This window comes from Liolophura sinensis, chromosome 1 (genome assembly GCF_032854445.1).
Source record: "Liolophura sinensis isolate JHLJ2023 chromosome 1, CUHK_Ljap_v2, whole genome shotgun sequence".
Lineage (NCBI taxonomy): Eukaryota > Metazoa > Mollusca > Polyplacophora > Chitonida > Chitonidae > Liolophura > Liolophura sinensis.
This window is the reverse complement of record NC_088295.1, coordinates 71,117,097-71,131,761: the sequence shown is the minus strand read 5'-3', so window position 1 is coordinate 71,131,761 and position 14,665 is coordinate 71,117,097. Positions and strand designations below refer to the sequence as shown.

The 14,665-nt window shown below is 39.2% G+C and overlaps 1 protein-coding gene across 1 annotated transcript; it reads left to right on the top strand.

The window, feature by feature from the left end:
- Positions 1 to 3,985: 3,985 nt before the first annotated feature.
- On the top strand, positions 3,986 to 13,788 carry LOC135480083 (homeobox protein Hox-B4-like). The gene is made up of 3 exons (XM_064759832.1): positions 3,986 to 4,938; positions 9,610 to 9,779; positions 12,820 to 13,788. The coding sequence occupies exons 1-3, from the start codon at positions 4,533 to 4,535 to the stop codon at positions 13,009 to 13,011; spliced, it is 768 nt and encodes a 255-aa protein (XP_064615902.1). The 5' UTR covers positions 3,986 to 4,532; the 3' UTR covers positions 13,012 to 13,788.
- The last annotated feature ends 877 nt before the right edge of the window (positions 13,789 to 14,665 follow it).

The window sequence follows — 14,665 nt, the reverse complement described above, 5'->3', positions numbered from 1 at the left end:
GTATTTGCCATTGGGGAAAAGTTTCCCATTGCAGATAGCTAAGTCCGTCCATGATAGGAACTTTTGAAAATAAAAAACGAAATAAATACATGAGCACATTTGTGCCAACATACACGTTCAGCATAGACTGAATGGTTGGTTGGTGAATTGATCAACGCATTGATATCAGGCTTTGGAGCAAGAAAAAAAGTGTGCAATGCGTGAGCCGAAATCACGGTTTACAGTGAGAATTGCATATGTTATCATAGACTATTCATCTGTCAGTTTTTAGAAAATTCACGTGTACGAAACAAGTCTTGATTTCGAAAGACATTAATTGTATTCCCCCCCCCCCCGCCCCTACCCCAAGATTTGTCTTATCAGTAAGTAGATTTATCTACGCCTGTGTATGCAGCAAGCTGTGCGACATGGCCTCCCCGTGTATACGTCACTGAGCCCGCCCAGTCCTGTGTGTGTAGTAAGAATATACCCGCCACGTGCGCCACAGATTGTCGCCTCAGCCCCAATTGGTATCATGATTACATAACGATTACCAAACAAATGGACGGCGTCACAAACCAAACGAGTACACTACAAAGAAATGTGTTTAAGTTTGCCGGAAACAAACAGGGTTCTAGGGTTATATTTTCTCTTGTTTTGTAGACATAGGCTATGGCTGATTATCTAACATAGTAATCTTTGAGCATCAAAAAACCGGGAGGGGAAGCCTTTTATGAATCAGCGTAATACCTTTCCTTTCTGTTATATACGCCATAATAAATATGCTTTTTACATTTGTTTTACGTTTTAAACAAACACACAACGGGTAGTAAATCAATGGCAACCAATAAATACACGTATATATTCATGTTTTCAGTATAAACACATGCATACAGTTTTCCCTGAAAAGATAGCAGTTCTTCAGAATTAGAACTCACTTGAAAATTATTACGGACCAAAATGAGAATAAATAAATTAGTCACAAGTGCCAGTCGACCACATTTACCCAGGGGCGGTATACAACACAGTAGAATAGCCAGCAACACAAGTAAACCTTAGATTACGTAACGTGTCTAATGAAAACAAGTTACCAGCCTCCGAGAAACCGTACCCCTGCCTGTAGGGAGAACTGAGTGACGTCTGATAGGCGGGGCAAATTGCTCCCAAGGGAATTGTCTAAAGAAATTGTCTAAATATAAACAAATGAAATATACAGGGAAATTAGTCAACATTTGAGTTTTAGTGATCGGGATTTACACTGTTGAAATTTTATTTCATTAAGACTTTGGCCTTGGGTCCACAACCAATCCCTTTCTACATCTGCGTTGCCGTCGCAATTAACAAAACTGCATTTCTTTGCGTAATTATGTTTAATCCAGTGTGCTAGGGGTGGTGTAAACTGTCATTGTTAATGCATTTACATGAGCAATTAGAATAAAACGTCAAGTCAGGTAGATTGACTGGAGGCGCGATTTTCCCGTTTGCTAACTATCACACTATCACCGTGGGCACTTAGCTTTTAATCTCTACCTTGCAGTCTTTTATATCCTATACATGTAATTACTGCGCTTTCAAAAAGTGTAACTTTTCAACCTTAAATTCCAGGAATTGTCGGAGAGCTTGTTGCGTATAGCGAACAACAGACATTCTGTGTGACACAGAGCTATTTTTTCGGTGGACCATAAAGTCTCAACCGCCTTATCGAGAGCCACCGGTGTGGTTAGTAGCTCGCGAACCTCGACGACAGGGCCTATTTTAAGCTGTGTAAGGTTTCAAGTCGACTCAAAATTTTCTCCACGTTTTAACTTTTTTCTATGTTCACGTAAATATACGGATGTGTCATTTGTTACTGGCCAGCAGATGTGGTTCAGAGGGAGAGGGTACTGGTCTCTCACCCTTGTTTGTGTGCGTTTAACTTCCCTAGTTCGTTAACAGGGTGCCCATGTGCTCTCACAGGTGGCCGCCAGGTTAATTGGGCCGCTGGGTGGGAGAGAAGACACACAAAATAGTAACCTACTTTCACAGGTTATTATGGAAACACCTCTATCTCCCTCAAAAATGCTCCTCTGCTAAAGAAAATGTAATAAACTATATCAAATCGTCATCCAAGGAAGCAACACTTTCCCAGACAGGTACTGTTCATAAACAGGGTGTTTCCCGGTCGCGTCATACGGGGAACGGCCTGGGTTCAATCCCGGGTTGGTTCATCCCGAACACCTTAAAACAGGCACCTTTGGAATTTCCCAGGATTGGTCCTCGGTGTAAGTATTGTAATCTCGTTCCGTGTAAATAAAAATAAAATCGGCCGGCTACGGTGAAGGAGGCATCGTTGTAAATGAAATAAATAAAGTTGAAATACACGTTAATCCAAAAACAAGCAAACAAATACAATGTCGAACATTTTGTTACATGATCATGGTGATAAGTTTTATTCATTTATTTAATTTATTTGATTTTACCTGTGACGACGATCGAGTTTATCGGTGGAAGAAAACATAAGTGAACTACTGCCCACTTCACAAGCCTTCTAACTTAAAGCCGGAGTCAAAACACCGAGAACTGGATTCGATCACGCGACAGCCGCAGTGAGATAGGGCTTTGACAGTACGAACTAGAGATCACACTCGACCCCCTCCAAACCTTAGGTGGAATTGTATAGTCTTGTAAAAGATAACATCTAACATAAAATCCAAAGCAGAACATTTTCTTTTCATGATTACATATAGCTGGGTGGGACATTTCTTTGTCATCAACATTAAACAATCACACGACTCATTTGTGCTTGTATGCTGTTCGTCAATTGGCCATACAACATACGAATCGTTTTAGCAGATTATGTAATAAATCAACCACATTGCACAACAATGGTTCTTGGAATTTTGGTCATATCGTTTGTCCTGGGTCTGTGTTGACTTTGAAGAGAAAAACCTCCAACAGCTGTGAACAGCGTGATCTTGGGAAAAATAACCAGAAGTAAATTGAACCTCCAAAAATAAACAAACATGCTCTTCAGCTTGGACGACTTCTTATGTTGTCTTGTTACTTGAGACGCATGTTTTTATTATGGAACGTTTGGCCTGTCTCTCATCAACCGGCAAATCACCAAACCCATTACAGCAAAATCAGCGAGTACAAAGTAGGTGTAGTATCTTCGTGTTAATTGATATAGAGTCTAACGTTCGACAATAAAATCGCGTGTACATTAACAGAACAAAGAGACCATCATCTAAACATATATTTGCTTATTTTGGAGTCTTGACCACTGCTGTTGATTGGAGGTTTACTATTTACCTTCGTGGCTAATCGAAATGATAAATGTGAAATTAGGAGAAATTACACTTTAATTTGCTTCATCCATCTGCTGAGGTGCTGACCCATGACGTTCGCCGTGTCCAGCTCGATAATGGAAGGTCATTACCCAGTTCAGGTTACCCCTTGATGATCTATGGTGGTGTGATACCTTCAGCATGCATGGCTTAACGTGTCACCCCATCCCTACTCACCCGGCCCCATCCGAAAACTGGTGCTAGGCGAAGTTAAATAGATCTGTACTTAAACACAATGAAATCATTCTGAGACTTATTTTAGCCTCAGCCCATGCAACGGGCTATGTCATCAGACAATCAAAATGTTTCAAATATCTTGCAGTTTTTACGCAACAGACCTTTTTAATTTTTCGATTATTGTAGCGGCAACGATCATTTTACATTGCTCACAGATTTGTATTGTGCTGCATTTGGTCTTTTTTCAACGCTTTTGTTGAAAGTAAGGTCATGGCATTCCATGTCATAACGTTTGTATGAGAACTTTCGTACTGCCATTTGGCTTAAGAATTTGTCAGAAACCTTCAACATCGGGTGTTGCCTTTTTTCCTGTTTCATTAATCACACCATCTAGGATGTTTTTTGCAGTGTAACCGATACGTTCGGCAGGCAAAGTCTGAGAACCCGGACCGAGCAGAGAACAGCTCTGAGAGCATTAGTACTGTAGCCGAAGGCGTGTTTACTTCTCTGTAACGACGTGTTCTCTAGTTCCGCAGCCACATCTGTAAATGTCAGATGATTCGCTACGGTAAACCTCTTTTTTGAAGTTTTCATCAATGACTCGAGTCGTGACCGAATTATATGGCGAGCAGCTTTCGACTTCGGTACAACGTTGTCTAATGCCAAAAGAGTTTTAAAAGCAATCTTTAAGTTAAGTTGAAGCTGGTGGAGATTTCCCCCTGTGGACGGCGAGCAAGGCTCTAGGTTTCAGGGTGGCAGAATTCGAGAAGACTGGCCCAGGATAAACTTCCTGTGTGCGCGGAATCACACCCCCGTGAAATGTATCCTTCCGCCAAGAGAAAATCATGGCCTCCCTTTGGTGTGCCAAAGACTGGCCACATCTGTTAATGTCGTTAGGCGTCGTATCAGCTGGGTGATATAGTGAGTGTAAAGAGATAGGACTGCCAGTTGAAGGCTAGAAGGGAGATCGGAGCAAAATCGAAACTCACAAACGTTTCACTTCTTGAAGTTGTAGGAAAAAATTGTTTCACACTGGATGTTTTAAGGGGAATGGACCAGCGACTCTATGGAATGAGTGCCCCGACATTGCATCACTACCCTCATTCCCTGCCCGGGGGGTACGGGCTCGGACAGACCCTACAGAGACACAGCCCTTTCTCCTCTGTGTACGGAGGTACGGGGCTAGGGTATTCCTATCAGGACTGGAGTTCAGCTCACACCACCACAGGATTCAATCTGAACGGAACATACAATGGCACCTCCAGTTTTCTCTCATCCAGAGACAGTAATAACTTTAATTCTGTGAATGCCTCGCGATCCTCTCCTAACTCCGGCTGTGTTTTAAAAACTCCCTCTCAATACTGCAGTTCTGGGTCTGCCTTTCCGTCCTCTTACCCTAGTGATGGTTCTCCACCCCATACCTGTCCCATGGGCAGTCCCGACGACAAGAGTCCAGGTTAGTTAGAACTCACTTTTTACCTGTAACTATAACTACACTAAGGTATAATCGCAAAACTGAGTAAAATTGCAACAGCAATATTAATCACTGACATCATGTCTGACCTGTTGCTTCTAGCGTACAAAGTGTACAAAAATGCTATCCCTAATTTTCGTTTCAAATTGTTTAGAATTTCCTCGTTTAAAATAAAAATTGCAATATGGTCAGTTGTAAGAAAGGCCCAGTAGTGAAAATTTGTCTATGCATCTGTGTATCTGTATTAATCATCAGTAATATTTCAAGAAAATCGTAATAGTTCCACCTGTGAGAGAACTTGAAAAATGTAAAGTCATCTAAAATTATATCTGTGAAATGCATCAACTAATTTTACAGAATTAATGCAAGCATTACACATATCAAACACTTTTTTAAAATATGTATAAAAGTGACTGAAATTCGAATATTTAAATCTTTAAACAATGAATACTTAGTTTCATCGGTTATAAAGAAATACTAGTTTGATAAGATTTAATTTTATATATCGATTTCAGTACAGAAAGTATATTTGTATGCACACGAGAAAATAAAATGATCACCATGTAAATTTACTGGCTGTTGTAGAAGCCTTTGTAAGGCTTTAAGTGTGTTATACATCTCATGATGACTGCTTTAGAAATCAAGGAAAGTTTTAGGGAAGTGACAGTCCAAATATTACCCACTGGATATGTTTCAGCGTCTTTCGAAAATACACCAGTGAGTCATGCATGTTGGGTAGCTGGCCTACACTATACCGCCTACCGATTGTAAGATTTCGGAGAGGAAACTTATAAATAGTGCATTTACAGTGTTTTACGCAACCATTACATATTAAGTATGTTGACTTATTTGCTGCGCGTATAAATTTGTATGCTGAGTGTTTTCACGCATAGAAAGTTTTTACACATGTGTACCTTTTTGGGTATAGAGCACGTAAGCTTGTTTTAACTTTACCCACTTGTAGCATTTGGAATATGTCATAAGTTCATAATTGCATAAAGTACGACATTGCACAACACGCGAGGACAATTATTTTCAAACGTGTAAACCAATAATAACATGAAATTCTGTGTGACAGTAAAAACTTTCAAACACATTGTCCCCAAAATACAGGTATGACATTAATAGAGAGTGGATAAATATCTACGATGATCTTTTCATTTAATTGCAAGTTATTCATTCACACAGTAGCCACAAAACCAACCTAAAAATTCTATAAATCGATTGTATAACTGATTACGTCATTAACTGTATGTATCTGCTCATGAGATGCAACAGCGTCGGTAAACACAAGCTTAAAACCCACGAATAACTCGGTAGTTGGTGTAACGTTTATTATGCGAAGGTTCTGTCCCTCTGATAACCTGTGTATATTGGGGACTTAGCATTTAGATGACCTGGCTGAACCGTTTCACCTTAAACTCTACGGTGTCTGAGATACCGGTGAAACGAGTGCAGAGGCGACCTGTGGGCATTTTTGGCATACTACTGGGCACGTTGGTGCAATGTGTGGAGGTGTTATTGTATTAGTTTGACACCGTAAACGGCGTCCTGTTGGGGTTTCTCTGACCAACCAGGCGTTGTCCATCCGCCGCCATGTTTACATCACCACGTGGAAAACCGGGTTTCTCTATTCAACAAGCTTTTTCTATTGTATGCTAACATGGTAAACATCTCCCCATGGCCATCTAGTGCAGACACAATTCACAATATACATGTCATATAGAGTTATTTGCTATAATCGGATTGTTTATTGTTCTATTGCCGTAAATGAATAAGACAAATAAAGCGAACAACACACAATAAACAAGAGAACTGTTCGTCACTTCAACCCCTGCTAGTTTCTTCAGTTTCAATTGCTTAGTTGATGCCAGATTTGGCCACTCAATGTTCAGTCTCTGTGAAGTCTCACGGTAACAATCACTAAGAGCGTGATAAACCATAGGGTACCGGTTGGGCGGGTTCGCTCTTCTAAGACGACAAAGCTGGGCGTTGGGAAAACCTCTAGCTTTCGCCCCAGCATGGTTGTGGTTTATGGGTGGAGATGTATACAAAATGTTTAAAAGTGGATGCATGGACAGAGCCAAAAAATTTAAAGGGAATTCAAAGTTTTATTTGTTGGGGATATCATCCACAAGCCCAACTTTTTTACAGTAGCTCAAAAAATATCTTAATTTATAATTTATCAGTTGCTGATGATTGTATTTGTACATGTTTGGAATATTTGTAAAATATTATGGAATTGTCAACAATACTTCTCTCCTCATCTTTGTTAGTTCTAAATGTATTTAAACATTTTGAAATTAATGATCTTTGCTCTTGATTGCGAATTTTTCAACATCGTATACTGAAAAAAGGAACGAAATAAAAATATTTACAGCCTTTTAAAATAGCGAACAGAGTATACCCGTTAATCATTACAACTTAAATTTAACCATTTTTACAAGTTTTATTTCATCCTTGTAGAGAAAAAAAGAAAAATTACGGATGAAATGAAGTGTTTCAAAACACGTTATTGTTCTTTTTTTCATCATTTGAACAAAAAATATTTTGTTTTGAGTTTTAGCACAATGCTTGGAATGTATTACAGAAACATCTTCATCATCTTCATTTTTGAAACTATCAGCATCTAGAAATTATAGTTTGTCCACTTTTAACTGAAAATGGGTGACTACATTTTAAATCGGCATTACGAAGGACAGGTTGAATATCTACACTGTATGCACTTCGTCACATAGTGTTCACTTATATCCATTATATTTTATTATAGTGTGTTTCACACTCAGTCTTTCACTTCCGCCACCTCCGGCATTGTGACAAAACTGCCACCTTTTTTTGTTTCCATGATCCGAGCCTCATCAGCTAGCGGGTGATCTCTGTTTAACCTGTAACATAAACCGCTAATTACTGACACCCGTGTGACTGTAGCACTTCACACAGAAAACTAATAGGCAATAGTCCAGTTAGTTAGTCTCTTAGGACTTTCAATATGGCCACTGTACCACCTCGAGCGATCAAGGGCCAACTTCAAAGTTGTTCTTATGTCACTTTGCGTCAGGCTAAAGGGGAATTAAGCAACATCTCCGGTATCTCATGACCATTAATGAGTTTGCTTAGCTTCTCGACACGTCACTAATTAATGACGTCACCGCTGCGCGTTGATCTGAACCATCTAATTACAACCACGTGATTTCTGTCACGTGACATCATCAAACACACGTGCACACATGGAGACGTCTGACATAAGTTTATTTACACGGCGTTTTTTTACCAGTGTAGGTAAAGGGCTCCTCACAAAACTCACCAAGTCTACATATTAGGCACATCGCCTTTTGAAAGCACACAGGGTTTGCTACATTCCCCTCTTCTACATATCCTTTGGCGAGATAACAAAATGTTTCAATATATGAAGATTTTTACCTACTTGTAATATCAACCTTAGAGCGAAACTTTTTCATTTTTCTTAGTTTTATATATTGTTAACTTAACGTTTGACTCGTGGTTGTTAAACATGTAAACGATGCTGCTCGTTGTATATAAAGTCGTATGATTATTAAAACCCTCTCTTTTGCACATATCACGCTATAAGTGAACTGAGGATGTCCGCAGAATTTACTGCTAGACATGGAAATAAGAAAATATGTTATAAATCTGTGAGTGCTAGAGGTGAAAGCGATGAGGTAAACGTGTAAACTATGTCACAAATATAAGCAATACAATTTCTGCCTCCACAAGGACAGCATTTACGACTGGACATGATAAGTATATCTGGTTTGCTCATTGCTTAAGAGTAAGGATTTGACAAATGTTATATGTCAAAATTTAAAACTTGAATAGATTACCACGGTTTCTTGATAATTTTTCAACCCCAGTGTTTAACTTTGGTGAAAGTACAAGTAAATATTTAGAAATATATCTTATACCCAATTTTGCGGAGAAGAATAAATTTGATTGTTTCTAAACTCTTACAATCTTACAGTTGTTTGTGATAAATATTACCATGGTGGTAATTGCCCAGAAAGATGCTGAAGATTTATTAAAACAATTACTATCTAATACTTGCTTATCTCATGGACACTGTAAATAAATAATCAATCAGAAACAAAATTTTAAGATAAAAAGTTATAGAAGGGAAATGTAAATGTGAATCTTTCAATTACATTAGATACAATGATTGTATTGTTATTGAAAAAATACATTTTCTGCAACAACACGCAGTCCGTTAAAAACCGACAACAGTACTACGAAAATGTTGGAGATTTTTGGAAGTACGATTTATACGAAACGAATTTACAAATAATTTTATATCATAGAAAGTAATCTGCCAAGGAAGACAGACTTATTGTTATCGAGATGGACGTTTGAGTCATCACGAAGAAACTGTTAGAAAAGATCTTCGTAGGACCTCTGTAGTCCGTTTTCATTACATTTATTTTAATGTCTGTATGATATAATAATAATGTATATGTCAGTGCTATAACTAATTTTTCTTTGTATCGATATGTTAAAAAACCATCCTTTGTACCCTTTGTCTTAAATTTTGAAACACAATGCATAGGTAACATAAATTATTATCTGATTTGAAAATTGATTTTTAAAATAGCAAATTGTACATGCACATGATGGCAAAATACCTTATTATATTTTCCCCAGGCTCACCGGACTCCTACAAGTTAGACCTGTCTTCCAAACCGAGGAAAGAAAGAACAGCTTTTACCAAACAACAGATCAAAGAGTTAGAAAAAGAATTTGCCACACATAATTATTTAACCAGGTTACGCCGGTACGAGATAGCTGTGGCTTTGAACCTTACGGAACGCCAGGTAAGCTTGGACAGGTCACTTTGCTAGAAATCATAATCGGAACAGAAAACACCGCTGTAACACATTAAAATGGGTAGTGAACGTTTGTCGATAAATCGGTAAGTGTATATACAGAAGGTGACGAATTGCAAAAGCCACTGACACGCATAATAGATGCACCAGTTAGGTTTGATGATGCCACTAGCCGTCTTCATCAAGTTAGTCAGAAAAATGTTGTACCGTTTAAATCTAATAATTATCATCAATATTTTGTTCTATAATTTCCAATATGTTTTGACAAATTTTCCAATTTGACTTGGATTGTACATAATCATGTGACACAGTTAAGTGTAAACCGGTCGAGTTACTGCTCAGTGAATGCCAGGGTTGATACTGGGGTTTGGTGAACTGCCGTACATTGTCTCATCTCCAGTCGAACACATGACATGGGTGCTAGTCGCATAGCAGGATAGTAGCAAATAATATCGCGTGTTTCTATATTTCCGCGAACAAATAAATTTTAAGTGTAGACTTGTATATAACTGCATGGCCACGGAGTGCAGGCGAATGTCCTGGTGCTTGTTTATACACATGGACTGAAGGCGTACCTGGGGACATGGCCCATCCAAAGAATTCCCGAGACAGAGGAAAGATGGCGCCGCCGTGAAACAAGGGAATCTGGAAAGGTAGCTTTGGAATCCCTAAAATCAGATTGTATTGTCAATGAACTCTGCTACAACCTAGACTGGGTTAGGACAGAAGAAAAACAGGGAATATTTGTTGATTGTATATGGGGGAATAGGAAAATATCTTTTTACCTCACATCCCCATCTGGTGACCACGTGTTGCACTGAGCCTTGTAAATTGAGTTATTTCAGCCCAGTGTATTAGGCCCTCCGACTTTACACCTCGTGTGGACGAGCTGTTCCGCTAATTAATTATAACCCCGAGCTGAGGGCACGTCCGGGCAATACTATACATCGCCTTTATGCATAGATGTTCTGGGAAATATAGAGTGGCTTCCTGATTCGTTCTGCACCATGACAGATGTGAGCCTATTTCCTTGAACTATTCGTGAAGTTTTCCTCCCATTTCTAGTTTTCCAACTCCTGACTTGTCCAGGTGGACAAGTTGAGAATATCAGAGCCATACAAACTTATCACTCATCTATACCTAACCAGACATTACGTTATGTCTTCTGTGGATGTTCAGTTCCAACTTCTTCAACAGAATGAGGACATAAGAAATTAAAGAAAACCCGGCTAGGGTTACTTGTAAACAGATAAATACAAGTTGCTGGCGGCTAGAAGTCACCTGTCTGATAGTACAGCGCATAGCTCAAACCCTATCATCGCTCCAATACTGAATTTGTGCTTTACTGTTCCTAGGCTAAGTTTAACTCCGCATCTTGAGAACAAACCCAACAAAACATTTTATTAATAGCAGGCTTTTGTACGAGCCTGACCGATGATATGCACCAAATGTTCTCCCGGCAAAAAGCAGGAATCTGGGGAGCAGGGAGTTTTCCCAGTCCAACCTTAGTTCTATGTGCCGAGGTAACTAGACGAGCCATGTCACTGTACATGTTTAGCGTGAATTAGCAAACTGCACCTCGTTCCCTGGTCCTCGCTGGTATAGTACCAACTGACCTGGCCACTACTGCGAGTCTCCTTCCTCATGCTTTACACATTTCACGATAAGCCATTCAATCTGTTCTGGGTGGAAGTAAAACAAACTTCGCAATCTGCTCGGAGAGCCGTAGAAATCCAAGTATATATATGTAAATAAACATATAAACATACGGCTGTCAGCGTGATTAGGCCTGGTGGCGTCACTGGTGCCCCGTGTGGATGCGGGCCCTTGATTGTAGCGGTCACGTAATGACCGTGAATACGGGGCTGCAAGTCCTTAACACACAGGTTATACGTAGGTTATTCAAAATGCTCAAAGCCACTAAAGCCTGAATTATGCAGGAAAGCATGTGTTGTCGAGTGACCATAATGCAGTGAAAGGTACTTGAATCCCAATGGGCTTTGTTAAGCAGCGTTCCACAGGTGGGATTTGTCCTTGATCAAAGAAAATTCAACTAATGGACTAACATGGAATAACAGTTATACGGTTCGATTTTTTTTTAATTTCTGCAAATTGGTACGACAAATTCCATTTTACTGACTATATTCAGTTTATTATGTAAACCATATTTCACATTGCGTTACCTCAAATAAAGCCATAAGTTTACAAATATGTATAGGATTACATGTTTTAATTTGTTTTAGTTGATATAATTGAACGAAAAATCAAAATCTTCAGTAGTAATTAATCGTAGAAAGTTTTGGCTGAAGATAACGGTGCCTTGATGATATATAATATATGGCACACGTGTCAACTAGAGGGTTCTAATTAGCCCTAGGAACAAAGGACGAGATGAAAACGGAAATTTATGGAACTATGTCTGCTGAAGTCTGCTGAAAATTGACAACATTTTTCTTGAATAGTCACACATGACAGAGTTCTACTTTCTTATAATGGCTATACACCTTTGACCTGTATCTAATAGTAATCTTATGATAGATAATAATTACATAAGATTACATATAACACAGAAGGCACTGATCATGAAGACTTAAAATCCTGTCAGTTTCATAACACTCGACAAAGAAACGCTTATCATTTTTGTATCACACAACGGTGGTCAATCTTTTTAAATCAGTACTAGGGGAAAGTGCACCTATAGTGATTGGATATATATAATGTACATATAAAAATGTTTCCTTTATTTTTTTCTGAAGGCTTTAGATTTCCAGAAAGTTAATTAATATATACGCAACACTATGGGAAAAAATATTTAACTAAAACAAAAGATGCCGGTAGATACCTGAAAGAATGATAATAATCATTCCAACGAGACATACTTGGGTAATATTTATATCGCCAAAATCCACAAACCGTTAATATTAATAATTTTTGGACCGAAGGGAAGCGGGATGCATACTTTTCTACTACAGGTACATTATTAAATATCAGTGACGTTTGCTTATTTTTGCCCTCCTTGTGTTCACAGGTAAAGGTATGGTTCCAAAACCGGAGGATGAAGTGGAAGAGGGTAAAGGGTGCTCAGTTAGTCCGAGATAAAGTAACTGGTCAACTCAAGCCATTAATGACGCCTAACGTCACGTCCACAGGAAGTCCCACTGACTGTTTCTCAGAAAGCCTAAGAGATGGCTGTGAATCACCATTAAAATCAAACTCTTAGTGTGCCCTGGACACCATCGTTGCCATATGTTTGTTTTAACAGCCACGTCGCTACTTAATAACATGCAGCGAAGCAGAAAATGTTAGCCGATAGATTCTACACTAGATGTACTGTCAGGATGTCACGAGAACTGCGGCATAACAAATTCTCCACTTCCTGTCCAGGGACTGTAGGCGATTTGATTCGGCGAACAGAAGGCATGTCTTGGAAAATCACCAGCTGAGGTGGAGAAAGAGGGATGGTGACCACCCAGTGTCTGATATGAGTACTAGAAACATTGCGATTTTGTGGTTTGTGATCAGTTGTCGCGATCAAAGACCACCATAAACACATCGGGACATTTAGTTGATGGATCGAATGATGATGTTTCTAAACTGTAATTAAAATGATCAAAGTTAGTCTTAGTAAGCTTGTGCTTTAACTTTAACTGTGTCATCGTAAGGTAACACATTTTTGGAAATTCTGAGTTATTTTTTATATTACGAATTCGACATCCGAAATCGTTACAAAATTATCAGACTTGTATTACTTTCTTCTGCTAAATTGATTCGTTCCAAGAAAAAAAAATCATTTTTTAGGGGAAAGTGTTAAGTGTTTTTCTAACAGTCACAAGATTTTTTTAAATACACTCTTATTCACCCAATGGACGCCCGCCATATGGTGAACATAGAGCCAATCAGAGGCTTTGTATATCTCATCGACGTTGCACCCTCAGGGAGATCCCATTTTTGTATATACTATTCAGTGCCTCGACTTTATTACGTTTTTAAATAAATATCATGCATTTTAAATGTATCAAAGCAGTTTGTTTCCTGTTGGTCGATAAATCATTCAGTTCTGTTTTTGTATTTCTCACTTAAAGATGATAACAATTCTTCCCACTGAACTGCTGTATTATGGACGGGAATTCGTTGTCCATGGCTGGTGGTATCTCATGGTGGAGGTCTTCTCTCTTCACACTGTTTTTACGTTTAATCGTGTTACTTCACCTGCTCTCCAAATTGTCATGGAATCCATGAAGGAACACTCCAGGAAAGCATGCCCGAAATATTTAGAGAAATTTTATGTAAACAGTGAGAAACAAGTGTGGTTTGTACAGCTTGGTCTGGTTCGACACGCCGCCTTAGATTTCAGCCACAACCTTCTATTAATCAGCGCATTTAACCACCTGTGTTTCCGTCATCGGCTCACCAGTAGTTTGTTTGTGTGCCGTGATGGCGGGGCGAGGACCCGTTTGTTGCTCAAGCTGGTCTCCAAATGGACGCTTGCTAAAGGAAAACGCCCGCCCGGCCTGTGTATATGATATGTCTTTCAAAGCCAGTCTTTTGTATCCGACTCAAAGGGCAGATGATCTAAGGCGGACGAGTAGAAGTTAATAAGACAACTGGTGAGGAGTTATACGAAAGCATAAATTGTTAACTTTCTTCTTTCCTCTGCGATACCTTCTTCTTTCCACACAGAAACGAGGGACGCCAGCTGCGCGTCGCTGCCGTATAGTAAGCGCAAGGAACCAGCTCCGGGCAGGATATCCACATTCTGTGATCAGTCATTACAAGGCAGAATCGGGGTTGTTGGCAGTGAATTTCACATTTGTTCGTAGCTATCAAAGCGTTTTCACAGCTGTGAGGTTTTTCAGCGTAACCAGATAGCAATG

What these genes read in the sequence shown, in the direction of transcription:
- LOC135480083 (XM_064759832.1), top strand. Translation starts at nt 4,533, where the DNA reads ATGGACCAGCGACTCTATGGAATGAGTGCCCCGACATTGCATCACTAC. An exon ending in TCCCGACGACAAGAGTCCAG is followed by an intron (nt 4,939 to 9,609) that starts GTTAGTTAGAAC and finishes TATTTTCCCCAG; the next exon opens with GCTCACCGGACTCCTACAAG. An exon ending in TGAACCTTACGGAACGCCAG is followed by an intron (nt 9,780 to 12,819) that starts GTAAGCTTGGAC and finishes TTGTGTTCACAG; the next exon opens with GTAAAGGTATGGTTCCAAAA.